Source organism: Eriocheir sinensis, chromosome 48 (genome assembly GCF_024679095.1).
Source record: "Eriocheir sinensis breed Jianghai 21 chromosome 48, ASM2467909v1, whole genome shotgun sequence".
Taxonomy (NCBI): domain Eukaryota; kingdom Metazoa; phylum Arthropoda; class Malacostraca; order Decapoda; family Varunidae; genus Eriocheir; species Eriocheir sinensis.
In genome coordinates, this window is record NC_066556.1 from 3422923 (window position 1) to 3449658 (window position 26736).

General features: G+C 49.0%; 1 protein-coding gene across 5 annotated transcripts in view; it reads right to left on the reverse strand.

Annotated features, from left to right (window-relative positions):
• Nucleotides 1-246: 246 nt before the first annotated feature.
• The window catches only part of LOC126981466 (carboxylesterase 4A-like), a 41752-nt gene continuing 15262 nt past the window's right edge, over nt 247-26736 (reverse strand). Inside the window, exons 2-14 of one of the 5 annotated variants that reach the window (XR_007733948.1) lie at nt 15284-16104; nt 15010-15159; nt 13672-13869; nt 12875-13515; nt 12565-12722; nt 11312-11406; nt 10500-10839; nt 10170-10350; nt 9917-10056; nt 6766-6864; nt 5894-6006; nt 1528-3007; nt 247-1027 (exon numbers count right to left, since the gene is read on the reverse strand). Coding sequence is in view for 3 of the 5 variants with exons in the window: in XM_050832531.1 (XP_050688488.1) it covers nt 2766-3007; nt 5894-6006; nt 6766-6864; nt 9917-10056; nt 10170-10350; nt 10500-10839; nt 11312-11406; nt 12565-12722; nt 12875-13515; nt 13672-13869; nt 15010-15159; nt 15284-15689 (2763 nt within the window). In the remaining 2 variants the exon portion in view is untranslated. Of the gene's footprint in view, nt 1028-1371; nt 3008-5863; nt 6007-6765; nt 6865-9916; nt 10057-10169; nt 10351-10499; nt 10840-11311; nt 11407-12564; nt 12723-12874; nt 13516-13671; nt 13870-15009; nt 15160-15283; nt 16105-26736 lie in introns of those variants that run through there. The other 4 variants (XM_050832531.1, XM_050832532.1, XM_050832533.1 and 1 more) reach the window with 4 other exon arrangements.

The following is a 26736-nucleotide window of genomic DNA, read 5'->3' on the forward strand; positions in this document are numbered from 1 at the left end:
AGTTTTTCTTTGACCTCGAGACTGTTCACTGTTTAGAAGCCAGAGGAGTATGCATCAGAGAGAGAAAAAGCAGGAGAAAAAAAAGTAATAGTTCAAGACTTAACACAATAACACTTTTCTTCATTAAAACTACGTTCCTACTCTTCCCTCGAGGTTGTTTCGTAATCCGCTGCACTTTCGCAATCAAGGCCGCTCTCCGCTGCTGAGGGTAAGGATGAAGGGAAGGGAAAGAGAGAGGCCAGCATATATAACTCTTACTTTACTCAACGAACATGATAACAGAACCGGGTTACAAAATAGTGGTAGAGACGGACTGCACCGAGCAAAACCGATTTTACTCCAACACTCGGCGGAGTTTTCCTCTTCTCCCCATCCTTTATATTTTGTTTTTCTTTTTTATGACACTTTCGGCACACGTGGGGCACACGGGTGGGTGTTTTCTTTTATCTGAATGGTGTTCCTCTGTTTCACTTGTTTTTTTCCTGCTTCACCTGTTCTGCGGATGGCACTCAAAACTTTCTCCATCGGGAAAACTTGATTCAGCGTCTCATCATCGGATTTCACCACGTTTTTCTTTCTTCCTGTTCGTCGAAACACAATTCCAAAGTTGTTAGGATATCCAGGCGTTGTTTTGTTTTGTTTCCCTTTTTCCGAAAGGTTTTCAATATGTATTTTTTCTCCAGTCACCGTTATTTTTCTCCGTTATTTTCCGTTTTCCCGGCATGGATTTCATCAGTGCGCCGTTTGCCTTCCGTTCCTCAATCAGCCGCTGCGTCACTTGAGTCACACATCACACACGTCCCTCTCTTCAGCCTTGATGGACCAATCTCGAAGGCTTCTCACAAATTTCTCCCATCACTCATATCTCTCCCGCGGCCATCCGGCGTCCTGTCCTTCGCGTGCCTCGTCTCGGCTTGGTCTCCGCGCAAACATGACGTACAACTGATCCTCACTTTGTAACCGAGAGACCTTGGGACATTTACACGTGTTCAACAGTCAGGAGAGCAAGGAGGGGGGCCATAGTAATCTGGGGAGGGTCGTCAGAGGGGGTCAGTGAGGGGGGAAGTTAAGGGGACTTAAAGACATATAATCTCGCACACAGAAATACAGGCTCAAAAAATATTTACGAAATCCATATATGTATATATCAGTCAGGTAAACATTCAGCATTGTCTCGTTTGTTTGTTTTTATGTATATATATATATATATATATATATATATATATATATATATATATATATATATATATATATATATATATATACATACACACACATACATACATATACATATACATACATATATACATATACATACATACATATATATATATATATATATATATATATATATATATATATATATATATATATATATATATATATATATACACACACCATCAGAGAGTCCGAGTGACATGGATGAGATCGCACATACATGGTTATACATCGGCCTTGAGAAGGTCCCTGTAAGACACCAAGATTCTTCTTTCTTCGACATTCTTGTTCACCATCACCGACACTCACCTCACAACACTGGTGGCGATAGAAAGAGAAGAATAGGTCATGTTCAGCTCTGGCGACGTAATGAGTTTTTCCTTTTCGCGAGGTGGGCGAATGTTGAGGTTTTCCTTGAGTTTTCTTTTTGACCATATTAACGCTTGTCAGCGAGAGGACAAAGGGAGAGTCTCGGCCGAGGTCAGGAGAGTGCGTGGTGACGAGGAACGGCGAGGAGGGGGCGACGAAGGGGGAGGAAGGGGAGGGGGAGGAAGAGGAGGGAGCAAATAATAAAAATGGAAAAGTGAGAAAAGAGGATGAAGGAGATGTTGTTCGGGGAGAAAGATGGTGAATTGTTGTATTTGGGGACTTGGGTGAATGTTTGGTGAAGTTGAAGGATGTCGTGTGGGCGATGAGGGTGTGAGGGGTGAGTGGGGGAAGGGCAGTAACAATTGGGTGAGGGTAAGAATGACAGGGAAATATTGGTGTGACGAGGTGAGGTAAGAATACTGGATGAGGATAAGGGGAAGATGGTGGCGGTGGAAGGAGAGGAAAGGGGGACTAGGGCGTTCAGTATGGGTAAAAAATTGTCTACGTGTTAAGGAAAAGGGGGGAAGAAGAGGTAGGATATATAGACACAAAAAAGTATATATTGAATTTGTGTGGCGTGATGTAATTTAGGAACACCCTTCACCACACCTCAAGACGGTAAAAGTTTAAAGTTTTTGATTGTAGGAAATGTACAGAAGATTGTGAGGTTGGTTGTGAAGGAACAGCATAACAAAAAATCGTTTATTCTTCTAATGATGAAGTTAGCGCAAGAGATTAGAGGCAGCGGAGGAAAGAGACGGACCTAATGACTCACTAAACTAAAGAAAGATGGAGAGAGTAACGAGAGAGAGAAAGCCAGAAAAAGAATGAGACCAAAAACTTTCAAGAGACGGAAAGTGTGAGATTAACGGAAAGTGAGGAAATAAAGAGTAATGTTGAGAGGTGAGGAATGAAGACAGAGAAAAATGAACGCAGAGATGCCGGGGTGGAAGGAGGAAAGTTGAGGCGGAGTGGATGGCAGTAAGTGTGAGAATTAGGGCGTGAGCGGTGCTGTTGGAGTGGCGGTGGAGGAGTGGAGAAGTGGTGGCAGGGACGGGTGGAGGGAGTGGTGTGGGGCGTGGCGGGGCAGTGCGGTGCAGGGCTGCAGGGTCGGGGTCGTGATGGAATGGGTGAAGGGTGGCACGGGGCTGGGGTGGGCGGGGCTGGGCGGGGCTTTATCATAACCTCTGGACGGCCTGTTCGAGGATGGTGACCTTTTTCTCCTTCCTGAGGGTGGAGGTCCTGGGCGGCGGCGGCGGCTCGGGCACATCCCCAACGAAGGTCGCCCACCCGTTAGGCCGCCCGTCGCCGCCCCCGCCCGGCATGCCGCACCCAGGGTCCGCCGCGCACACCACCTCACCCGGCGGAAGGTCCCTCACCACCGTCCACGCCCGCTGCGCCTCCTCCTGGCTGGCTTGGTCTGTGGGGGAGAGCGTGAAGGGTAAAGCACACAGACCTACCCTTGTGGTTGCAGTCTTGCTCCCTCCCGCCTGACCCTCCGTCTCTCCGTCCGTCAGCTTCTGTGAGAGGTCTGATCCATCTCCAAGGAGGCTTTAAGACCCCCGACTCACCCTCAAGTTGCCTGAAGAGGGCCTCAGCGTGCCTCATCTCACCTCTCCGCATCCACAGCAGAGCCTCACTTTAGCCTTGTGTCAACACTGCCGGCCAGGAGTGCCTTATGGATCTTCCCTTCAAATTATTGCTTATCTGAGTACGTTATTGTAGTTGATCGTACATAAGAAAAATAAACTGTGACCCAAAGAAGAACACGATTAAGAAATATTCAAGACTAAACATGAAATAGCATCCACCAACTCCGAGCAAACATTCATGCTTTGGAAAGACTGCATAGCTGGCCGCTGGGAAACACTAACAAGTTGACCTGGAAGCAAAGGGCTGTAAAAGAAGAGTAACAGGGAGAGACAGGGGCGAGAAATAAAACAATGGGGAGAGCATGACTGAAGGCGGTCCATGCATGTACGTCACTGGAGTCGCTAATTATCCTTCTACACATCCATCGCAGACAATAGAAGGGGGAGGAAAGAGTACAGTCCTCAACCTGCCGTCACCATTAGTCACCTCACAGCTCGGAGACAACGATGACTCCGCAGCTCATCACTACTAATACACAGATATCGCTTCCACGCAGTCATCACGCAGAGCTATGATTAAACGACATCAACATTGCTCCCCCATAGTTTTCATTCCTGCTATCATCACCACAGTCATCACATACACAAAGATCCAGTACCCTATTACAATAATCATCACATTTCAGTTTTCATTCATATCACCAAAGTCATCACACACACATATCCATCACCCTCTTCGCCTTCTACTATAGTCATCATTTTTCAGCTTTCACTCATCCTATCGCCACCATCAGTCATCACGCACACCCTGTTACGGTAGTCATCACTTCTCAGTCATTCCGCATGGAGCAAATACGGCCATAGTCATTACACTCATCACCACCAGTCATCAAACTTATGGATAGCCAACACGCTCATCACCTATTCCTGCAGTCATCACATTCTCACTCGTCATGCACGGGGTGATAGAAACGCCACTCACACCTCACTCACCAACATTTGTCACCGCTGTAGTCATTATTCATCACAAACAAGGCACGACGCACCATCATGACCCACTGCATTTGTCATCACTTTCCACTCATCATATCCGGGGTAAAAGGACGCCATTTTCACGGTACACTCACAGACGTTCGCCACCTTTACAGTCAACAGTCGTCACACACAGAGATACAGGGCCATAATATTAAACATTTCGTCGCAAAAACACACACAATTAACGAGTCTTTCGAGGGAGTTGTGGGCCTTTCCATGGGTAGCTTTCCGACCCTGGTGGTAGTCTGACAAAGCTCCTGTACCTTGAACGTGAAAAGAGCACTCACTGGAACGAACCTAACCTCTTTTATTTGGCCTGTAGAAATTGTTAATGTGAGAATCGGAAACGTCTAAGAATACCAACCAAAGCATCCTTGTCCATTATACTTGCAGTCATCACTAAGTCATCACACGCGGGGTCGTAAAGGCGTCACCTAACTCTACACCAACACACCGACACCACCACCACCGTCACCAGCACTCACCACTACACCCACAGCGCCACACTGCACCTGCTACACTACTCTCGAGGCCTCATCACTCACAATGACAGGGGACAAAATGGAAAGGGGGAAGGGCAAGGGGCAAGGGGTAAGGGGAAGGGAAGGGAAGGGGCAACACGCAACAATGAACCTCCTTTACGGGCCAACGAAAAATCTTAATGGCTTTCCGTTTTTCGTTCCATAATTACCCCGACACATCGATCATTCAGCCATTCCTCGTCACTCATTCGCTCCCTCCCTCCTCCTCTCCACCCCCTTCTCATCCCTACCACTACCCCTCCGCTCAATTCCTTTCGGTCACTTGGTTCTCGTTCAGCCACTTAAGAGTCCTACGCGTTACCTCGACTCGTACTGAACCATCGGGAGTGGAACAAGAAATCAGTGTCCTTTACTTCCGGCCGTTGCGTTTCACTTTATTGGGGGTCGCGCCGGGAAAGTTGTGGCCCAAGTTGGGGTTAAGTTCAGTTAAGACTTGCGATCATTATTGGCTTTGGCTCAGCGTCCTCGCCACCGATTTAAAACTTCAAACGAATTGCAACTTTCCCCGCTAAAAAAAAGGCGCACAATAACTCCATGGGCTTAATTGGTTTGCAGTTATCTGAAATATTTGAGGACCGGCATTCTGGGGCTGTATGAATATGCAGTAAAAAAATAATTTGAATATTGCGCTATCACATGTAACATTTTATCTTTTTTTACCTTGTTGAAAAAAATATATATTTGTTGCATATCAGTTCGTGCAAAAAAATGAACAATTAACACCAAGAAAACACGACAGCAATGATTCATGGTGCAATACACGCACGCACACACACACACACACACACACACACACACACACACACACACACACACACTCACACACACAAACTAAACTAGAATAAACAAAAAAAATAACATATTCAAGGGGAAGTTGGGACCACACGACACGAGGCGAGGTCACAGGTCTTCTTTGCCTCTTCGGGGAGAAAGAGAAAGAACAACAAGAACAACACAGAACACACTCGACAAGAGACCCTCGCCGTGACCTCCCCCAAGTGACGTGCCGCCGCTAACACCCTCACGTCGCGCCACGGACTAAGAGATTAAAAAAAAAGGAGAGGAAGAAGAATAAGAGCAGGAAGAATAATATTAATAGAACCTAACTATGCTTTTAAAGAGTGCCGTGCGTCTCACCAATCGTCGCAACGGATTGGGTGCGCGGCGGGCGGGAGTCGGCGCCGCCCTCCCTCAGTAGCGTCGGAGGCTCTATGGTGAAGGACGTCTCCCTGTTGGCGCCCCTGGGAGACCTAGAGAGGGAGATGAGACAAAAAGGGAGATTAGAAAGTGGGTGCGAAGATACGACAAAAAGGGGGGGGGGAATCTAACTCAGCATCACTCATTTTTTTTACAATGTGTTTATTTTTATTTAACTTTTTTTTAAGGAAAGTGCAATTTAGATGCAAAGGTTCACTCGTAGTCAAGATATGGGAAGGAGGAAAGCCGCCGTCGTTGTTGTTGTTGTTGTTGTTGTTTATTTTATGGGGACGAAGCTGAGAGGCGGCCACAGATAAGGTGAGAGAGAGAGAGAGAGAGAGAGAGAGAGAGAGAGAGAGAGAGAGAGAGAGAGAGAGAGAGAGAGAGAGAGAGAGAGAGAGAGAGAGAGAGAGAGAGAGAGAGAGAGAGAGAGAGAGAGAGAGAGAGAGAGAATGTGTGGAGGAACGGAGGGAAGATATATTGTGGTGGTGAAGAAGAGGAAAAGATGGAGAAACTGGAAAATACGATGTTGTAGAGTGAAGAAAACGAACGAAGAGGAGGAGGAGGAGGAGGAGGAGGCTTTCGAAGAGGCGTCAGAGGAGGAGGAGGAGGAAAAGCCGGAAGATAGCGAAAAGAAAACCCTGAAGGAGACGGAAAAGGAATAAGAGGAGAAGGAGCAAGGGAAGAAGAAGAAGGAACAAGAAGCCGAGAAAAAAGACGAAGAGAAGGAAAAAGAGTAAAAGGAGAGAAAGTAAAAATAAGATAGTTTGGTGGCTCGTAAAGAACACGGCAACGTTTGAACACCGTCTTACCTACTGATGGTGGCAACGCCCGTGGGAGCCCTGAAGGAGCCTTGTGACTTGAGGGCTCCTGGGGACTTGGGTCTCTTTAGGGTACTCGACGGGGACCTGCTGGAAGAGGGGGGTAGAGGAGGAAGAGGCGGGTCAGACGAAGCGCCTAAGTGATGACTCTCCGGGATATAATTAATGCACCACAGAAGTAATCATCATACAACGCCCTCCTATTAATGAGAGTGAAAAGTAATCATACATCGCCCTCCTACTCACTTATTTTTTGGCGAGGAGAGTAATGAAGGGTGTTGTTGTGGGAGATTGGCAGGCAGTTTGCGGGGGTCGAATTTATGCGGAGAGTGAGAGGAGGAATTTAAGTCTGGTGTGGCGTGAAATATTTCGTGGTGTCGAGGAGGGTCTTGGGTCTTGTTGTCGTGGGGTAGGGGTGGAGGAGGATTTTCGTGTAGACTGGAAGGTAGTTGTTTATGGTATCGAATTTTATGAGATGGTGAGGAGGAATTTTATATAGTCTAGTGTGGCGTGAAATAGTTCGTGGTGTTGAGAATGGTCGTGTAGGTAATGGTAGGTTGGTAGGTTGTTTATGGTAGGTTGGTAGGTTGTTTACGGTAGGTTGGTAGGTTGTTTATGGTTATTGATAGGTCGGGAGGTTGTTTACGGTAGTTTGGTATGTTGTTTATGGTAGGTTTGTAGGTTGGTAGATTGTTTACGGTTAGTAGGTAGGTTGCTTATGGTAGGTTGGTAGGTTGCTTCTGGTAGGTTGGTAGTTTGTTTATGGTACATTGGTAAGTTGTTTACGGTAGATTGGTCGATTGTTTATGGTAGGTTGATAGGTTGTTTATGGTAGGCTGGTTGGTTGTGTATGGTATCGAATTTATGCGAAAGTGAGGCAGAATTTTTGTCTGTTGTTGCGGAAAACTTGTGCGCTGTCGGGAAGGTTCGCCGCGTTGGTTCTGGGTCACAAGTCTCTCGGGTTTGGACTAATTGCTTGCTTCCTTCCTTGGGCGGGTTTCTTCGCGCTAAGGAAAGTTACCCGAAGTATAAAATAAAACTCGCGGGCTGCACAGCGGAGCGATAAATTTTCGGAACACTCGGAAAAGAAAGTGAATTAATTTTTGTCTCATGGCTCCCGACTTGTTCCTGCTCTTTACTCTTTTCGCCCTTAAATTTCCTTCGCTTGATGAGGAAGAAAAAAAAATGCTTCCGTGTTGCGCCGCCGGTCGTCCCTGCGAGTCCTTTGAATGTTAAAACGACGAGACATTTTTGCGAGGTGCAGAGGACCGAGCGAGTCCTAACGAGGCCATCCATGGGAATAATGGCGATAGAAACCTTGACTATTTTCCATTTTTTTTTTCGATGCTGGAATTATTGAGGATGATTTAAATGCTCCGGGCACGAGGCGAAGCGCTGTCTTGCCCCAATTAACTGTTGCTGTATCGATTTTTTTCCTATTTTTTTCTTTAGCTCATATACAAGTCAGGGCTCAAGGAAAACGGGCGGCGGGCGATCTGTCAATAATGCCGCTGTAATGATGTCGCTTTAAAGGGAACGTCCCGCCAACAGTACACACGCAGAAAAGTTCTTCGTTTTTATTTTTATTTTTTCTAACGAGCAGCGGCGCGTCAGAGGTGAAAGGAGGATCCAATGCCCTTTATATGGTAGTAGTATTTTTTTTTGCGTGTGTGTGAATCAATCTACTGTGACGTGTGCCTTTGTCTTGTGTGTGTGTGTGTGTGTGTGTGTGTGTGTGTGTGTGTGTGTGTGTGTGTGTGTGTGTGTAGAAGCGTGCGTGCGTGCATGTGCGCTTTCGTGCCTGGGCTGTGCGTGTGTGTATTAGGGCAGCGAAGGGTGGCAGGACTAAACTTAATTATGGGATGAAAGAGTGAGAGGCGGGTGGGCGTGCGGGTGGTGGGTTTCGAAGGTGGGCGGGTGAGTGGGCACGTGTGGAGGTACCCGTTGAGATGGTGAAAGCTGCGGGGAGAACAGGTAGGGAGGGTAGGGAGAAAGGGAAGAGCCCTGATGAATGCGACTCGTTGTGATAAGAAACACAACGGAAGGAAGAGAAACAATACGAGACCTGGTGATGAGCAAAGTCAACAGCGACGAGTGAGTGTGAGGCGGTAATGATGAGCGATGGCGACTGATAGGGAGGATGATTGGGACGGTCGCAGTTTCGTGACCGCTGAATGATGGTTAATGAAGGTGACTTACGGCGACTGAGACGGTGACTTGGAAGCAATTGTGGCGGTGATTTGTGGTATTGGAAGAATTAAAACAGATGAATTACCGTAAGCTATAATGATTCAAGTTTATGAGATGAAGTAAAATAAAGAGAGGATACAAATGCGATTGGACCATGAGAAAGGGGACGGTAGGGAAAGGAAGGGAGGGAGGGAGAAAGGGAGGGACACAGTGATTTCGTTGAAGTGAAGAAGCAGAAGCGGAGCGAGAGGGAGAAAAAAAAAAGAGAAACAAAGAAGAGAATTTCAGCATTGCAACCTCTTGTATACGATCGAACAAAGGCTGGAGCACCGAACGCCGCTGTAGATGAAATGTCTCGCCCACCTTACTGCTCCGGGACTCAATAACGCTTGCGATGATGGACCTTTTCGTAGCATGAGAGAACTTCTGGTCGTCAGGCCCTCTACCGCTCAATCGAGGTCTTGAGTGTTTGGGTCACGAACACACACGACGCACTCTCCCGGGTCCTCGTGCCTCGGGTTGAAGGCTCCACACAAGGGCCCTCCACTCTGGACTTCAAGGGTTCATGCGAGAACATTTGTATCAGATCATTGCACAAGATGGACACGTAAGACTGGATTCGCTTGTACTACACATTTTTTGTCATATTCATTTCGTACGCGTTCCTTGTCTTGTGAGTTTTTTGTAACTTGTAATCGGAATTTGTGAGACTTTTTACCCCGTGGTGATTCGTAATTTCATGGTGGTTAGACGGCGTGTTTGCCAGCCGCTAAGCTCTCTGATGGCGTGTATAAAAAAATCACTGGACCCGACAGTTTTAAGTTAACGGGCAAAAAAATAAGCCTTTGTGGAAGTGTTCATTCTGTTTTTATAGCGAGCGATGCCGGGGTGTGGCGGCAAGGGGGGCGGGGAAGGGTGTGAGGGGAGCCGCGGCGGAATGCTCGGTACTTGCCTTGTGAGGTGTTGCAGCTCGTCCGAAGTCAAGTGAAGCTTCTCGTAGGACGCCTTCACGCAGTCGGGCGGGCCGCCGTAGGTGCCGCCCAGCCCTCCCAGGCTCATGACAGAGCCCACCCGAGGGATCTCAGCCCCCTCCTGCCGCGCCGCATACCAAGGAAAGCAAAGCGTCAGCGACATGCTTGCGTGAGGAACATGACTCTGTATTTCCGAGACTCACCTCAAGGGACCTATAACAATCGATGCCTCACCTGAGCGTGAAGGTGATGCCCCTGGCAGGGAGGGTGCTGCGAGGGCCGCCGCCAGAACAGCAGCAGGAAGATAAGGCCGTTCAGCAGCAGGAGGGAGACCCCCAGCCCCACCGTCACCAGCAGCGCCGTGGAGTATCGCACGTACTCGCTGACGTCGGGGAGAGGCATCTTGGGGCCGCTGCTAAGGGAGGGGAAGACGGCGACCGTAGAGCAGGGAGGGAACAGCGCACCCACCCCCACACCCACCCACCCACCCACACACACACACACACACACACACACACACACACACTACTGAATAATGTGTGTGGGTGGGCGCCACGTTCTCACCTGGCGATTGTCGGCGATAGTGCAAGAGTGGTGGTGACCCGCGGCGTGGTGGCCTGGGGGGAGGGGGTCACTGACAGGGTCGGGGTGGTAGTTTCATGGGCGGCAGCGGCAGCAGCGGCGGCAGCGGCGGCGGCAGTGGTAGCGGTAGTGTTGGGCTGCATGAAGTACCAGGGGTCGGGGGGCTTGACGACACCGTAGAAGAGGTGCGGGTCGGTGCTCAGCTCCCACGACTTGGGGTCCGGCGGGTACGACTTCCCCGCCGCCTCCAGCTCCGGCACCAGCCACGTCCAGAGGGCCAGCTGGTGGGCGCGGTACTGAGAGCCCACCGTGGGCGGCACACCTGCCCGAGTGAGGGTAAGAGACCAAGTGTTCTAAGTTTGCTGTGTCAAGGGGAAGGAAATCGATACCACACTCGTGTTGACTAATTAGCGTAATTTACTTTATATTAACCCAGCGTGAGTAACCCCGCCTCAACGCCAGCGCTACCAACGGAGGAGGGTGCCCCAAGACTAACAGAGCCACACAAGAGCCTCACTCAGACAACTGAAGCCGTCCCTCATTAACTCCGGGATAGACTTGCGCCAGAACAAACAGAACGGCGCGTCACCAAAGGGGCCGCGGATACAGCTAAATATTGTCACTACTAATTGGTGCAGCTCGTCTTGTTTGACCTTCCCGTGGCCCAGCGAGGCGTTCTGTTGTTCATCACACACTTGACACCAACTAATGTATTCATATTGACACAAAAGTCACAGACACACAGAAAAGGGTTAAACCAACACACAGTATATGAAGTTTTCTCCAACACTCACCTATCTTGAGGTACTGCCGCGTGTCTGGCATGTAGCGCGGCCACGCCACGGCGGCAAAGCCCGGCGAAGGAGACTCCCTGGGAAGATTGGGATCCCTGGGGGAGAGATACACAGTAGGTTATTGATGTCCTGCGCTCCGACCTATCATGTAGCTGGAGCAAGAGGTTGTTGCTGCTATCAGTAACCCTCCCACCCCTTAAACCCTTTCCTTCCCTTCCTCCGTCACCCCACCAGTCATGGTCGCGCTGCACCGATGCCTTTCAGAAGTGGGTCATCATTCCTGCGGCTAAACTTCTCTCCCTTCCTCCCTCCCTCCCTCCCTCCCCTACCCGCCCCCCCTGCGCCGCGTCGGGTGTGTGCCTTGCTCGCCCCACCCACGGCATCCTAGAAACAGCTGAGACCCGCCCATCTCTCCGCCCCGTTTGTAATTACCGAGACGGACACAGCCGTTTAGGAGTGCTCAAGAGGCTTTCCAGGAGACTCATGGCACATTACAGTCGTCGACGGTTCACCTGACCACCAGTCTTACCCATGTCTGAGAGCGTCGTTCTGGTCCCCGGTGCCCGCCACACATCCTCATGCGGATTGTCGTTTCGAGTCTCACAAAGAAACACAGAAAAGCCAAAGTAATGGATATAGATACACTCCATTTTACGAGGTTGTTCTTATTGTATCAGTGAAGCAATGGAAGCACTCTTGTGTCCCTCAAATAATCTTTTTATGTCCTCTTGGCTCGCCGGAAGAAGCTCGTGTCTGACGTCTGAGCACCGCCACTCGCCGTCCCTTTATCACTCGCCCGGTGATGTAAAGTCTCCTTCGCGTTGTTCATTGCGCCGCGTCTTCCTCGATGGCGCCCCGTTAAGGGTTTGCTGTGGACAGCGTCACCCAAAAAGATGATGAAAGACGGGGTGCAAAGTCTGCCTCTAAAGTCTTTGCCAGCGCCACCCACTGGAGATTTATGTGTCGCGTATGTATGCGTTACAGCTCTTGCCAAATACCTCGTAGTGAAAGTCATGTAGGTGCCGGACATTAAATATCTTCTTTCTTTAAATTCAAAAGGTATTTTAATTTGAAATCTAATGTTTCAAAATAATTTCGTAGTGCAGTTGCTGAGTATTCTGACGTCGAGTTACAGAGACATTATTTCAATATTCTGCCCACAACAAACTCCTCCTAAAGCCGCAATTGACCTGTCACTCCTTTCCGCGCCTGAACCTGACTTGTGGCAGCAACAGAACAGCAGCGCCACTCACCCCGACTTGGCGAAGTTGGTGAGAAGAGTGATGACGTCTTCTGAAAGCTGCATCAACACCGGTGGCCGGATGGGAGGCGACGGTGCGCCGGGAGATGAGGTGACGTCACTCATGCCGGTGCCCCAGATCAGCCCCAGCTCCCAGCCCGGCACCTGGAGCTGAGGAAGGAAGGGACGAGCTTTGTCATAGGCTTTGGGATTAGATTTACACAAAAAAGAAGGGAAAGAGATCAACAGACAGGCAGAAGCAGACTGTCAGGAAGATTATGCAAAAACGAGAAGCATTGGATGCGTCTCATTTGGAGGCTTACCTCGCCGGAGAGTTGGCTCTCGAGGTCACAGATGAAAACGAAGACTTTGGTGTGGTGTGCAAGGGCGTCGGCCGCCTGGTGTAGGGGCGCCACCACCCCTGCGTCGCCCAGCAGGTGGAGAAGAAGGTTCCGGCGCACCTCCGGCCCCTGTTTGATCGCCGTCCAATCCGTGTACTCCTGCAGCGTGGCTGCCAACACCTCCCGCAGATGGTGGCGGCGTGTGTTCCTCACCCACGTTCTCGCCACACGCTCAAAGGCTCTATCGTCCACGCCCTGGCCCACCAGACTCTCCCCCAGCCAAGACCAAGCCTCCCAGGGCGTGAACCCTAGCATCACCTGCACGTCATGTTGGCGCCCCAGCGACGACCCGCGCCTCGCCCCCGCCACCACCACGCCGTCCTCGCTTGGGCCCCACGCCGGCATGAAGGCTGGAGACTCTACTTGCCTGGCGGCGGTCATGAGGTCCTGGAGGGGAGCGTCGCGGAGGCACGACACCGTCCTGGGATGGGCGGCGTTGGGGTCGTCTGGCACCGGACACCCGGCGGCCACGGCCAGCCTGAGGGTGACGCTGAGGGGCGCAGCGACCCTGGACCACGGGCACCCCGACCACCCCGACACCATCACCACACGGTGAAACAGCCCTGCACAGACGGTTTCATGCGATCGTTAGGATCAGGTGACACGAGCGTCATGGGCCCAGATCTATAAGTGTAAAATCTGCAGCGAGATCAATAGCTTTCTAAAGGCTTTAATGGCTGCCCTGTCCGACTAGCAAGGACATGCCGCCGCGGACTCACCTTGTGGCACGATGGGACTCTCCATGAGGTAGGAGATGCACGCGGCGCCGGTGTCCCGCCCGAAGAGTGTCACCCTCGCCTCGTCACCGTTGAACTGCTTGATGTTCTCCGCCACCCAGTTGAGAGCAGTGATCTGGTCCATCAGGGCGAAGTTGCTCACCACGCCGCCTCCGCCGCCGCCGTAGGTGTTGAGGAATCCTGTGGCGGGAGGTTACCTTCACAGACTCTGACATTACCACCCTACAACAATACAGCCTCCACGCAGCCCATACCAGCCCTTTACATGAATGCGTCGCGCACACTAGGGTTTATATGTGTATTTCCTCTTAACTCACCAATCGGTCTCGCAGCAGCAGTGGGCGCAGCAAGGAGGCACGAGGGTCTCATTGGGCGCATGTACTTTAAAATCAAGTCTGGAAGTTGATTTGGCATGAGCATCCATCACCGTCGAGTGAGTTACGGCGGCGGGTAATGGATGAAGGCGCGGCCCCGACGTGTTTGGGTTCAGGGATCACGTTATGTCCCCGCTCGTGTTGCCCTGACGCCGCCGGTTCTGGGGCCGCGGGTAATGGGGCTCATCCGGGGCTCACTTTACCCTCCCCGCGGCACTGATGGCCAAGGCAACTTACCCAGACGCTGTGTTTACTTCGTTGAAAGAAAGTCGAAAGGAAAACGGTGTGGACTGCATCACTATATCTTTTCTTTACACGTGTATGGTGGTTTGTATGGTATGTTCCTTGGTATCTCTCTGCAATCGTTGCTTTATATATACTACTTTTCATTTATACTCAAAATGTATGTAATGACTCTTCGGTGGAGTTTCAACGAAATATTTCTCTCTCTCTCTCTCTCTCTCTCTCTCTCTCTCTCTCTCTCTCTCTCTCTCTCTCTCTCTCTCTCTCTCTCTCTCTCTCTCTCTCTCTCTCTCTCTCTCTCTCTCTCTCTCTCTCTCTCTCTCTCTCTCTCTCTTTCAATCAGAATAAAGAGCTGGAGCGGGAGTTATCTTATCCACTATGATGTAGAAGCTCATCCATCACCTTCACTTTATTGACCTGCTAACGACCGGGGTGACCTTGCTCGCTCCCCTTCCCCTTCCACCTTCCCTCGCTCCCCCTCTCCCCAACCTCATTCCCCGTCCGGTACAACAAGGGCAGCTCATTACTTCCCCTGCAAGGTTATTTCTCTCCTGGAGGCCGCTGCGTGTATTTTATATGAAGGATAATTAAATATAAACAGCCCGGGCGAACATCCTTTAAAATATTTTCGTGGGGCGTCCCTGTGTGTGTGTGTGTGTGTGTGTGTGTGTGTGTGTGTGTGTCCGTGTAAAAGTGGACTCACCTAGAGGCCCGAGGCGGTAGTTGAGGGTGATGACCACGACTCTCGCGTAGGCAGCGAGGACAGACCCGTCGAAGAGCGAGCCGGCGCCCCAGCTGAAGCTCTCGCCGTGTACGTACACCATCACCGGGTACACCTCCGAGCCGGGGATCACTGTGGGGGCCGTGGGGAGGGAGAGAGGATGATGGGTTAGCAACTTGCATGGGAAAGCACTACATAGAAATTAGTCGTCCCTCCTCCGAATGGCAAAGGTCTCCCCGCACCCCGCCACACTCACCCATGATGGGGCTGTAGATGTTGACGGTGAGGCAGTCCTCACTCTGATTGGCCAGCGCCGCCGACACCTTCCTAATGAAGTCCGCCCTGGCCCGCGGCATGTTGGCCTCGTCAGGATCCGGCAGCAGCTGGGGACACACCGGCGGCGGGGAAGTTGAATCCAACACCCCCTCCCAGGGCGTTGGGGTGTTGGTGGGGGTGAAGCGCCCCTCTTCCAAGGGAGGAGCCGCATACGGAACACCCATGAACACCTCCACGTCACCGAGATGTTGGCCCAGGTGCCTGATGAGCCCCTGCACCTGGCCGTACTTTGTGGTGACCAGGCGAGTCTTCTTCGGAGCTGCAGCCTGCGCGCCCTGCCATGTGGCGGCCAACACCACCAGCCACGCCCACGCCCACGGGGTCATACCACCATCACGCCCTCGCCTCCGCCCTCCGCCTGCCCTCAGCCCTCCGACATGTAGGCGCGGGGGGCGGCTGGAGGTAATGAGGGAGGCAAAGGCTCAGGTCTGTGCGGTTCGATGGGCAGGGGATGAGTAGAAGGAAGGGGCGTGCGAGGCTCTCAGTGCGGCGTCCCTTTGCTGCTGGCCATGCTGCTGGGGAGTCGACATCTTAGCGGGGCGGGGCAAGGCGGGGCATGGCGGGGCCCTCTCTTGACCTGCCGCGTGACGTCACTGCCGCCTTCCCCTCGATCCGGTTCGCCTTGGCTCCCGCGCCGCCTCTCGTCTTGGGGTTCACGACGCCATTACCTCACTACGGCAGGTGCTGCAGTGCAATTATTCCTTCCTGTCACACCTGGCGGGGCGGGGCGGCGCCGGCACTCTGGAGGGAGGGAGGAAGGGAGCGTGAGGGAGGGAGGGACGAGACATATGAGGAAATAGGGAAAAAACTCACCTATACACTCTCCCTTACACACTCACACACACACACACACACACACACACATGCATATAATTACACATAACCTGCTGGTATACGCGATCTCAACTAATGAGTATGAAGCAGACGAATTAACAACGGTAGGGAATAAAACGTTTGTGTCACGAAATTACGATTACATCCATAATTATCTCCGAGGCTTGGGTTCAAAGGAGGATGGTTACTCCGGCTAATGAGGAGTGAGAGAAGGCGGCTAATCGTGTGTTACCTGGTTAAACACGGAATCTGAGGCGTGGGTTTAGATGCCATTAATTAGCTCTCGCAAGTGTTAATCTATTACCTGTATTGTTATTGTAATTATTATCGTTATTTTTTATTTTATTGTTATTATTAGTATTAGTAGACTAGTTGTATTACTATCATTATGGTCATTATTAAAATTGATTTTTGATGTCGTACTTTTTATTTTTTTCTAATCATCATCATTATTATTTTATCCTCTTCCTCCTCCTCCTCATCATCATCATCATCTTGTGTTGCATCTACCTTGCTCTGAAGGAGAACAAGTAGGTATGAAAGTAGCAAGAAATATAAAACTTAATTAGGTTAAACTTCAATGACTCCCTTAATAGAACAGTAAAAGGCTTATGTAATTAAACTGGATGGAATTCAATGATTAAGGACATTATATTTGGCGTGAATATCTCCTGAGCCCTGTCAACCCCGCGCCCCTTGTCTTTCTCAGGCCTTCCTCTCAGAGTTTCAACAAAAGCTTCCTGCAACATAAAATCACGCCAACTTTAACACCGCCGTATGGTAAAGGCAAGAAATTTAAAGAGAATGAAGACATCAAACTTTGCCTACCCCTCGCCTGCACTCCTTTCTCCCTCTTCCCTCCTCGGGTTTGTCTTGCGCCCTCCCCCTCAAATTTACAACAACATTTTTAAGGCAGCTTAATGTGATCGGGACTTGGAAAATGCGACGGATTAACAAACTGTCTTTTTTTACTTCAGAGACCTTTAACCCTCGATCCTTCTCTTCCATCTTCGTCCCCAGTCACAACGTTTTTGAAAGCACCTCTGAAATTAGAAAATACGACTGGAGATTACCGAACTCTGATATTTTTCCTTCCCTCTCCATCAACCTTGTCTGCCGTCCCTTTCCCCTCCTCCTTCCCCTGCCTTTCCCTTCCCCTTGTCCTCCGCGTAGCCGGCATCGAGGGGTTGCCAGAGATGACCAGCCCTTCAGTCTCTCCCTAAGACTTATCGTTCGTCTCCTGAAGGCGGTAAAAACGCTGACTCGCCCCAGCGTCTCCAATCATACTGAGGCGTCCGTCAAAAGTTTTGCAAGAAGCTGCCTTACCCTGCCCCCCCCCCCTTCCCCCTCTCCCCCTCCGTGTCCTCTCCTTCCCCTCAAACTTTCTCACTTCCCCATCCCATTAACCCTCATCCTCAGCCCTACCTCCCTTCCCCCTCGCCCTCATCCCCACCGTCCACCCCTTTCTCGCAAGCCTTCCCCTCCCTTGTTCCCCTCGCCCTTCTCCATGGCGCTTCATTTCCACCCTTTCCGCTCCCTCTTCTCCCTTTCTCTCTTCTCCCTCCCGCTCTATCTCTCTTCTCTTCTTTATTTGCTGTGTTTTCAGTTTTGATTTTTCGTTCTTAGCAACAAGGTAGAATAACAGGAAGGAAGATGATAATGATAGTAATACACACACACACACACACACACACACACACACACACACACACACACACACACACACACACACACACACACACACACACACACACACACACACACACACACACACACACACACACACACACACACACACACACACCCGAGAGAGAGAGACAGACGGCTTGACAGGGTCTCACGCCGGGTGGTCAGAAACTCTCTCTTATCCCGGACTCACCTGGGAGAGAATCCTTTAAAAGATACACCCGAAGTTTTTTTTTCCCCTCCTTCCCCTCGTAGTGTGTTTCTCTGATAAGTTTCCTTTTTTTCTACTCACGGAAGGGTCCCTTAGGTGAACCGTGTTTCGCTGCATTTTTCTTTCCGTGTGTTTCATGTTTTGCTGTTACGCTGCTGTTGCTGGTGGACGTGTGTACGGAGGGGAAGCAACACACTCCGAACTTGGTCTGCTCTGCCTCGGTGCAGGATGAGATACGAAGTTTCCCGTTGCGCTTAAAGATATGCTGTCTTGTTCAGCTGTGCGGCACTAAAGGGAAGCAGGAGCGAGGGAAGGGAGGAAGCGAGGGAGGAGCGCTGTGTGGCAGGGAGGAAGAGAGAAAGGAGAGTTGTGTGACATGGAGGAAGAGAGAGAGGAAAGCTGTGTGGCAGGGAGGGATGGAGGGATGAAAGCTGTGTGGCAGGGAGGGATGGAGGGATGAAAGCTGTGTGGCAGGGAGGGATGGAGGGATGAAAGCTGTGTGGCAGGGAGGGATGGAGGGATGAAAGCGGTGTGGCAGGGAGGGATGGAGGGATGAAAGCGGTGTGGCAGGGAGGGATGGAGGGATGAAAGCGGTGTGGCAGGGAGGGATGGAGGGATGAAAGCTGTGTGGCATGGAGGAAGAGAGAGAGGAAAGCTGTGTGGCAGGGAGGGATGGAGGGATGAAAGCGGTGTGGCAGGGAGGGATGGAGGGATGAAAGCTGTGTGGCAGGGAGGGATGGAGGGATGAAAGCGGTGTGGCAGGGAGGGATGGAGGGATGAAAGCGGTGTGGCAGGGAGGGATGGAGGGATGAAAGCGGTGTGGCAGGGAGGGATGGAGGGATGAAAGCTGTGTGGCAGGGAGGGATGGAGGGATGAAAGCGGTGTGGCAGGGAGGTATTGAGTGATGAAAGCTGTGTGGCAGGGAGGGATGGAGGGATGAAAGCGGTGTGGCAGGGAGGGATGGAGGGATGAAAGCTGTGTGGCAGGGAGGGATGGAGGGATGAAAGCGGTGTGGCAGGGAGGGATGGAGGGATGAAAGCGGTGTGGCACGGTGTGTCTTTATATAGCCGAGGAATGGAATGTGAAGTCGTGAGAGTATTGAAAGTTAGTATTTGTTATTTGATTCCTCATTTGAACCTGTGAAAAAAAATAGAAGCTAAGTATTTCGTATTAATCTTTGTGTTTCCATTAGTTATTTTTCATTTTCCTCCTCCATTTATTCTCTTCATCTCCCTCGCTTATAATATTCCCTCCTCGCTATATCTCATTTCCAGTTTATTCTTCTTATTTTTCTTGTTCCTCATCCTCTTTATGTAACTCTCTCTTCTCCTATACTCGATAACCTCCTCACTCCTTCACCCCTTTAATTTCTTTTTTCCCTTCAAACTTCTTTCGTTCCTCATCCTCATTAACGCTACCTCTCTCTCTCTCATTCTCTCGCTCATTTCCTTTTCCTTCTTTTTATCCAACTTCTCTAATCTTTCATCTTTAACTCCCTCTTACACTCCATCATTTCACTCATCCCAGTTTCCTTCTCTCCTTCTTTGCACTAAATACTTTTCTTGGTTTTCTTTTGATTCACTAACTCTTTTTCCTGTCTCATTTCCTCTTTCGTTTCCCTTCCTTTCCTCTTCCTCTTTCGCTTTTCTTTTAAATTCTCTAACTTCCTTCTTCTTCCACTTTTTTTTTCTCTCATCCATTTTTCCTGTTTTTCTTTTCCTTTTCTAACTTTTCCTTTATTCCATCATCCATTCGCCTTCCTTCTCATCCCCTTTTCCTGGCCTTTTTATTTTCTTTTATTTCTATCACTTCTTCTTTCATTCCCCTTCCTCCTCCTCCTCCTCCTCCTCCTCCTTTTTTTCTTAGTTTTCTTTTCTTTTCTACCTTTCTTTTTCTCTGTTATATATTTCATTCCCCTTCCTCCACCTCCGCTTTCCTTTTATTTTAACTTTTCCTTTTTCCAACTCCTTTCCTTTGTCACACCTTCTTTTATTCCCTTTCCTCAACCTCCTCTCCCTCCCCTTTTCTTAGTTTTCATTCAATTATCTAACTTTTTCTCTGTCCTTTCACCCTCCTCCTCCTACGCCCCCTGCCCCTCCACCCGCTCCTCTTCCCCCCCTCACATCCTCCTCCTACGCACCCTCCTTCTCCTCCTCCCTCTCCTCTTCCCACCCAAATCCTCCTTCCTCTCCTCTCCCCCCTTTCTCCTGCGTACCCTCCTCCTCCCCTACTCCCCCTCCCCTCCCCGTTTCTCTCACCCCATCCGTCATAATCAAATGGACGCCCGTGTAATTTTTTTCCTGATTTACCTGCAAGCGGGGGATCATTCTAATTCCCGGCTCATCAACAGTAAATAAAGTAAATGACAGAAGGGGAAAATTGGACTCCTCGTAAACCGTGCAGCACCGTAAGAAAGAGGAAATGTTATCTTTTGCCCTCTTCCTTCCTCCTCTTTCTCCTCTTCGTTTTCTTCTTCATCTTCTTTCTTTTGGTCTGGTGTTTCTTTATCTTCCTTTTTGCAGAGTATCGGTCGTCAGTTATTTTTATCCTTCCTCTCTCTTTCTCTTCTTCTTTCTCTTCTTTCTTCTTTCCCTCTGGTCTGGTCTTTCTTTACCTACCCTCTTCCTTCCTCTCTCTTCTTTCTTTCGCTGTGCTCTTTCTTTACCTTTCCTCCTTTCTCCAGAGTATCGCCAGTTATCTTTTACCCTCTTCCTTTCTCCTTCTCTTCTTCCTTCTCTTCTTTGTCATCTCTTCTTTTGGTCTGGGTTTTCTTTACCTTTCTTCGTTTCGTTCTCCAGAGTATTGTCAGTTTCATATTTTCTCCTTTTTGTTCGCGTGTCATATTTCTTCTTCCTTTTTTCCTTTTTCTCTCGCTGCTCTTCTTTTTTTTTCTCAGAGTATCTTCCGCTTCTTTTTTATATATTTTTTTGGGTGGTGGCGTATCGTGTTTCTTCTTTCCCTTCGTCCTTTCCTTATCTGATATTTACCTTCCGTTTCTTATTGCGTCCTCCGTTTTCTTTTTATGCGTTTTGGTCGCATGTCTTATTTTCGTTTTTTCTTTCTTTTTCTGTCTGTCTGTCTCGGGGTGGCATGGCGAAGGGGAAGGTTTATATAATTTAGCGACGACGGAGGCGGACACATCTCTTGGTTCATCCCCACACACGAACCCGAACGAACTCACCCTTGACGATTTCCACGCATAAAAATAAGTGAAAATAGATAAAATGTGAATATATGATACACACACAGAGTAAAAAAAAAAAAGGAACCGTGGTCGCAAGTTCGGGTTTGAGTTTTCCAGGAACATATTTCTTTCACGAGGATGATGGAGAAGCCAAAATGAATATATGCCGAGCCGAACCAAGCCGACTCTTCCGGAACCCCCGACTGGCGGTGTATAATTATGGAGAGGCATTCCGCTCCGTCCAATTAAGTGCCGAGTTATGTTGTGGGGAGACAGAGGGATGAGGACATACTGACACGTGGATTCCCTTATTAACGAGTAATGGACACGTACGGGGAGCCATTTCCTCGTTCGCTGCCCCGCCCCGAATTTTTACCTTGTCACTGATTAAAATATTTGCATGTTTTCTGCTGAAAGGCTCCGCGCGGGGCTCATTCATGTTTACAGTGTGTTAAAGGTGTAGTGCGAGCCGGCGTAATTAATTAAGGGAGGTGAAAACAAGTCTGCGTCAAGGGTGATTCGAGGAGGGGGTCGGGGCGTCTTGTCCCCAACGCGACGCTCTCCTGTCAGGGCTGGCGCTGACGACACCTGCAGGGTCTTCCTCCTCCTCCTCCTCTTCCTCCTCTTCCTCCTCCTCCTCTTCCTTCTCCTCCTCCACTACCTTCTCTTCCTTCTCCTCCTCCACTACCTTCTCTTCCTTCTCCTCCTCCGCCTCCTCCTCCTCTGTAAGCCGTCTAGACCCAACCCCAGGGGACAGATGCACAAATAGACAGATAGAGAGACAGAGAGAAATAACAACTGGATATACACAGAGGGACCAAGGCGATACACACACACACACACACACACACACACACACACACACACACACACACACACACACACACACGTTGAAGGGTGACTTGGCATGTGGCAGGGTGTTAGGGTGACATCATGCCGGATATTACCCCTCCTCGGCCTTCCTCCGCTCCCTGTCTCTTCCCTTCACCCCTCCAACCCTTTCCTCCAACCCCTCGCACACCTACATACGTCTCCATCTGGCCCCTCTATGCTTGTTCTCTCTCCTCGTCTCGCACCTCACAGCCTTGCCTCAACGCCCCCCTTCCACCACCTCCTCCTCCTCCTCCTCTCGTGTTCTTCCTGTGTTTCCTTCCATCTCGAGTATTTCCTGTCTGCTCTAGGCTTTCACTCTCCTGCTAGCCTTTTCCTATCCCCGCCAACTCTCCCGTTTCCCTCTTGCACCATTTCTTGTTCTCCTTCGGCTTTCTCCTACCCTGTCCTCCTTTCCGCTATACTCTTCGTCTTTCCGTATCTCTTCCAGTCTTTTACTATCTCTTCTTTTTCCTGGTTTACTTTATATTTCATTTTTCTCTGTTTTAACTTTACCTGCTTCGCCAGTGTCTTAGGTTCTCGTCAATCGTACCCTGCACAGCCTTGCCTCCATTTTTTTATCCTTTTCCCTTTCAACCTTAATTTAGCCTTTCCCTTTTTTACCTTTACCTGCTTTTCCAGCCTCTCATGTTCCCATCAGTCGTACCTTTCCTTTCCTTGCCCCCTTCATTTCCTCGCTTTTCCCTTCCGACCTACATTTAGCCTTTTCCTTTTTTACCTCTCCCTGTGTTTTCATGAGTCGTACCTTGTCCTTCCTTGCCCCCTTCATTTTTTCTCCTTTTCCCACCAACCTTCATTTAGCCCTCCCAGCCTTACCTTGCCTCTCAAACTTTTCCTCTTCGTTTCAGTCTTATCTTTCCTCGCCAGCCTCCCCTAATTCCTTCAGTTTTTCGTCTCCCCTGCATCCAGCCAGCCGCTTCTTTCCTCCTTTCTACCACCACTGTTCCGGCCTCGCACTGGAAAACCTCGGGCGGGCCGCTTTAACAGTGAGCGTGGAGGGAGAGTAAAACTTGTTCAGTGATCCTGGTAATCGTTCCCTCGCTCCTTCAAGAGATGGAGTGGTTTTCAGTCTTTGCCAACGCCTCCGTAAAATCCCCGGAACATCAGCGCCGCGACCTCTGTTTCCTCACCTGAATACGACCGGCTCTCCTTGGCTTAAGAACGACTCCTCTTTCGTATCGCCGTTACAACCACCACTCGCCTCCTTCCGCCGTAAGCTCCCACCTCCTCGCAGTATCTCGCCCGGGGTATTAAAGCTTAAGGCTCTTTAAAATCACACCCTTCCCCTCCTCCGTGAACTCGAGAAAATTTTATACAGAACGCTTTGGTCTCGAGACGTGTTGTAAAAGCTGCTTATCCGCGAAGTAGAGGATGAGAAGCAACGAGGAAAAGACCGTCTATGTGGATAACATGGACACTGCACGGTATTAGCCTTGCAGAGAGAGAGAGAGGGAGAGAGTGGGAGCGAGAGAGAGGAGGGATAAAGAAGGGTACCTCAAATTATCCACATCCCACGCGCGAACTTTCTTTCCCCTTCAAGCTCCGGCAGAGGAAACGGTCGCTTTGTCATTTCATTTTCTCTCGCCAGCCATTCATCTGTGCTGCTGGTGATTGGTTCCTCAGTCTCTTCTCTCTCTCTGGGGCTTCTTCTTTAGGTTATTCTCTCTCTCTCTCTCTCTCTCTCTCTCTCTCTCTCTCTCTCTCTCTCTCTCTCTCTCTCTCTCTCTCTCTCTCTCTCTCTCTCTCTCTCTCTCTCTCTCTCTCTCTCTCTCTCTCTCTCTCTCTCTCTCTCTCTCTCTCTCTCTCTCTGTCGCTCTTATCTTATCTCCATGTCTCCCCTTTTCTCCCCTATACGTTTCGTCTTCCCTATCTGCTCGCTGCTCTCCCATTCACCGGCACCGCCACCACCACCACCACCGCCCCTACCATCACAACTCGACCTAATTCTGGTGATGGTGGTGATGATGGCGTTGACGCTTGTTTGTGGCTGAATTGCGAGGCTGTGGAAATGGCGTTGTAATTACAGTGATGGTTCGGGTTTTTTCCAATAATAAGTGGATAGGGAGGTGTAGTTAATTGATATTGATTTTGCTAGTTCGTTACATTGGTGCTGATGGCGGCGGCGGCGGCGGCGGTGGTGGTGGTGGTGGTGGCGAGGTTGGTGGTAATAAACTGTAAATAAAGGAGGATAGCTGGTGGTGTGACTAATTCTATCGTATTTCCTTTGTATTTTGTATATTTGCGAGTTTCGGCAGATGTATTAATAGAAGTCTGCCATACTCACCGAATTGCATATGTAGGAGACAGTTCTATCTAGAGGAGGCCAAGAGGATGCCCACAAAGCTCGCGAATTGAGGATGCCTTTGGGTTCTGCCGGAGAGTACTTGGTAGGGGAAAGGGGCAATAATGGAAACTTGCTCATGTGAAGTTGTGAACCCCTAACATTGGTGTGGATGGGTGAGTCGATCAGCCCTCCAGTGTACACCTCCGTTCATAACCAGAAAGTCATCCTGGACCATAAATAGCAATGTTTCTTTTCAATCTACGCTTTTCTTGCCTTTCTGAGTCCGCTACACTTCATCATCTTTACTCCGCAGTCTCTTTTTCTCTAACTGCAAGAAATAGCATGTTTCAATTTAACAGCCAAACACGCGCTTTATCCCTCGACTCCGTGATTTATCGTGAGTGTTTGTCACGCTCACTGCCTCACTCACTCTTAACTCCTGAAATATTGCCGCAGTTACTCATCGATTTATGTCATTTGTCAACAATTTTCCTTGGCAGAGTGCGAAAGTGTAATCCGGCATCCTAGCACCTAAGAGTTCTTCATTTATTGTTGGTTTGTAAAACGTAATTTTGATTTGTATATAAAAAAGAACACACACACACACACACACACAGAGAGAGAGAGAGAGAGAGAGAGAGAGAGAGAGAGAGAGAGAGAGAGAGAGAGAGAGAGAGAGAGAGAGAGAGAGAGAGAGAGAGAGAGAGATGTAAATATCTCAACATTTCATCTTTTTTCTCTGGACAGGTAAGCGGACAGCGGACAGCGGACGGCAGCTCGGGAATATGCTGGCGCGTGTTGCCGGATTTCAGAAGTTCAAGAGTAACAATATATTTGACAACCAAAGAGTAAGTACGAAAAAATTACTTCTCTTTGTTATTTATATTAAATCCTGCGCGCAAACCCTTCGAACTCTGGAGAAGGGAGAGTCTCTGCGTGCGTGTTGTTTTATTTTTTTAATTTTTTTGGCAGTAGTGATGTTGGTGGCGTAAAGAGAATGTGCAAAATATATAAAGGGCGAGATAAAAAAGTTAATGAAGGAGAGAGATATAGGAGTATGTAAAGAAAGAAATAATACAAGAGAGAATGGAAAATAAGGAAATGAAAAAGATGAAAAAGAGCGAGTTAGAGAGAGAGGAAAGAAGAATAAAAGGAGATAAAGAATATAATGACAGGGAAAGAGAGATCGAGAGAAAGAATGATAAAAGGCCAATCTTAAATCTACTGAAAGTTTAATAACAGTAATGATAATAATAATAATAATAATAATAATAATAATAATAATAATAATAATAATAATAATAATAATAATAATAATAATGCCTCCACCGCATAGCCACTCAGCTGAGGGCGTTATTGCTGCCCAGTGATAAATAATAACGCTTTATCTTTTTGCACAAAACTATAAATGTTGCGAGAGGACCGTCACCCACTCTCCCCATACCCCCATACCCGTCTATCCTCATTCTCTCTCTCTCTCTCTCTCTCTCTCTCTCTCTCTCTCTCTCTCTCTCTCTCTCTCTCTCTCTCTCTCTCTCTCTCTCTCTCTCTCTCTCTCTCTCTCTCTCTCTCTCTCTCTCTCTCTCTCTCTTTATTTTCCGCACGTCTCAACAATAAGTAACAGCGACAATCAATGGAAGAGAAAGAACACGGAATCGATGCTCAACTTGTTCGGATCAGTAACTAAATTTCGGCGCGTGGGTGTGTTGCTTGCAGTACTATTAAGTAGTTTTCCATGTCTCCAATTTTTAAAGCAGCGCTATTTTCTGTAGTGCGTCTTTTAATATTGTTTTCGTGTTCTACTATTCAGAGCTCATTATTACTCAACGGAAAAGGAGATATTTCGAGTTTAAAGCGGACTCTGGCTAGCAAAACCTCGCCAACCCAACCAGGTGAATCCTATTTCCCGTAAACAGTCAGGTAAATATTCCTACATAGCTGACTCATGCAGGTGGACACCATAACATATAAACATTAAAACTAAAGTCTCTCCGGTAACTAATTCGGGTAAAAATTTATATTAAACTGGTAAATACTAGTTGGATAAACACTAACCCACGTTAAAACTTCTCAGGCAAACACTAAACCAGGTAGATATTAATTAGACATTAACTTAGGTAAAGACAATTCAGGGAGCCACAAATCAGAGTAGACTCTAATACAGGCAAACACAGCTTAGGTAACTATATAAATAATCGAGGTGAATAACCCAAATAAACAGTAACTCAAGTAACGACAACCCAGTTAGCCACCAACCCAGCTAAACACTCACCACAAATGTTT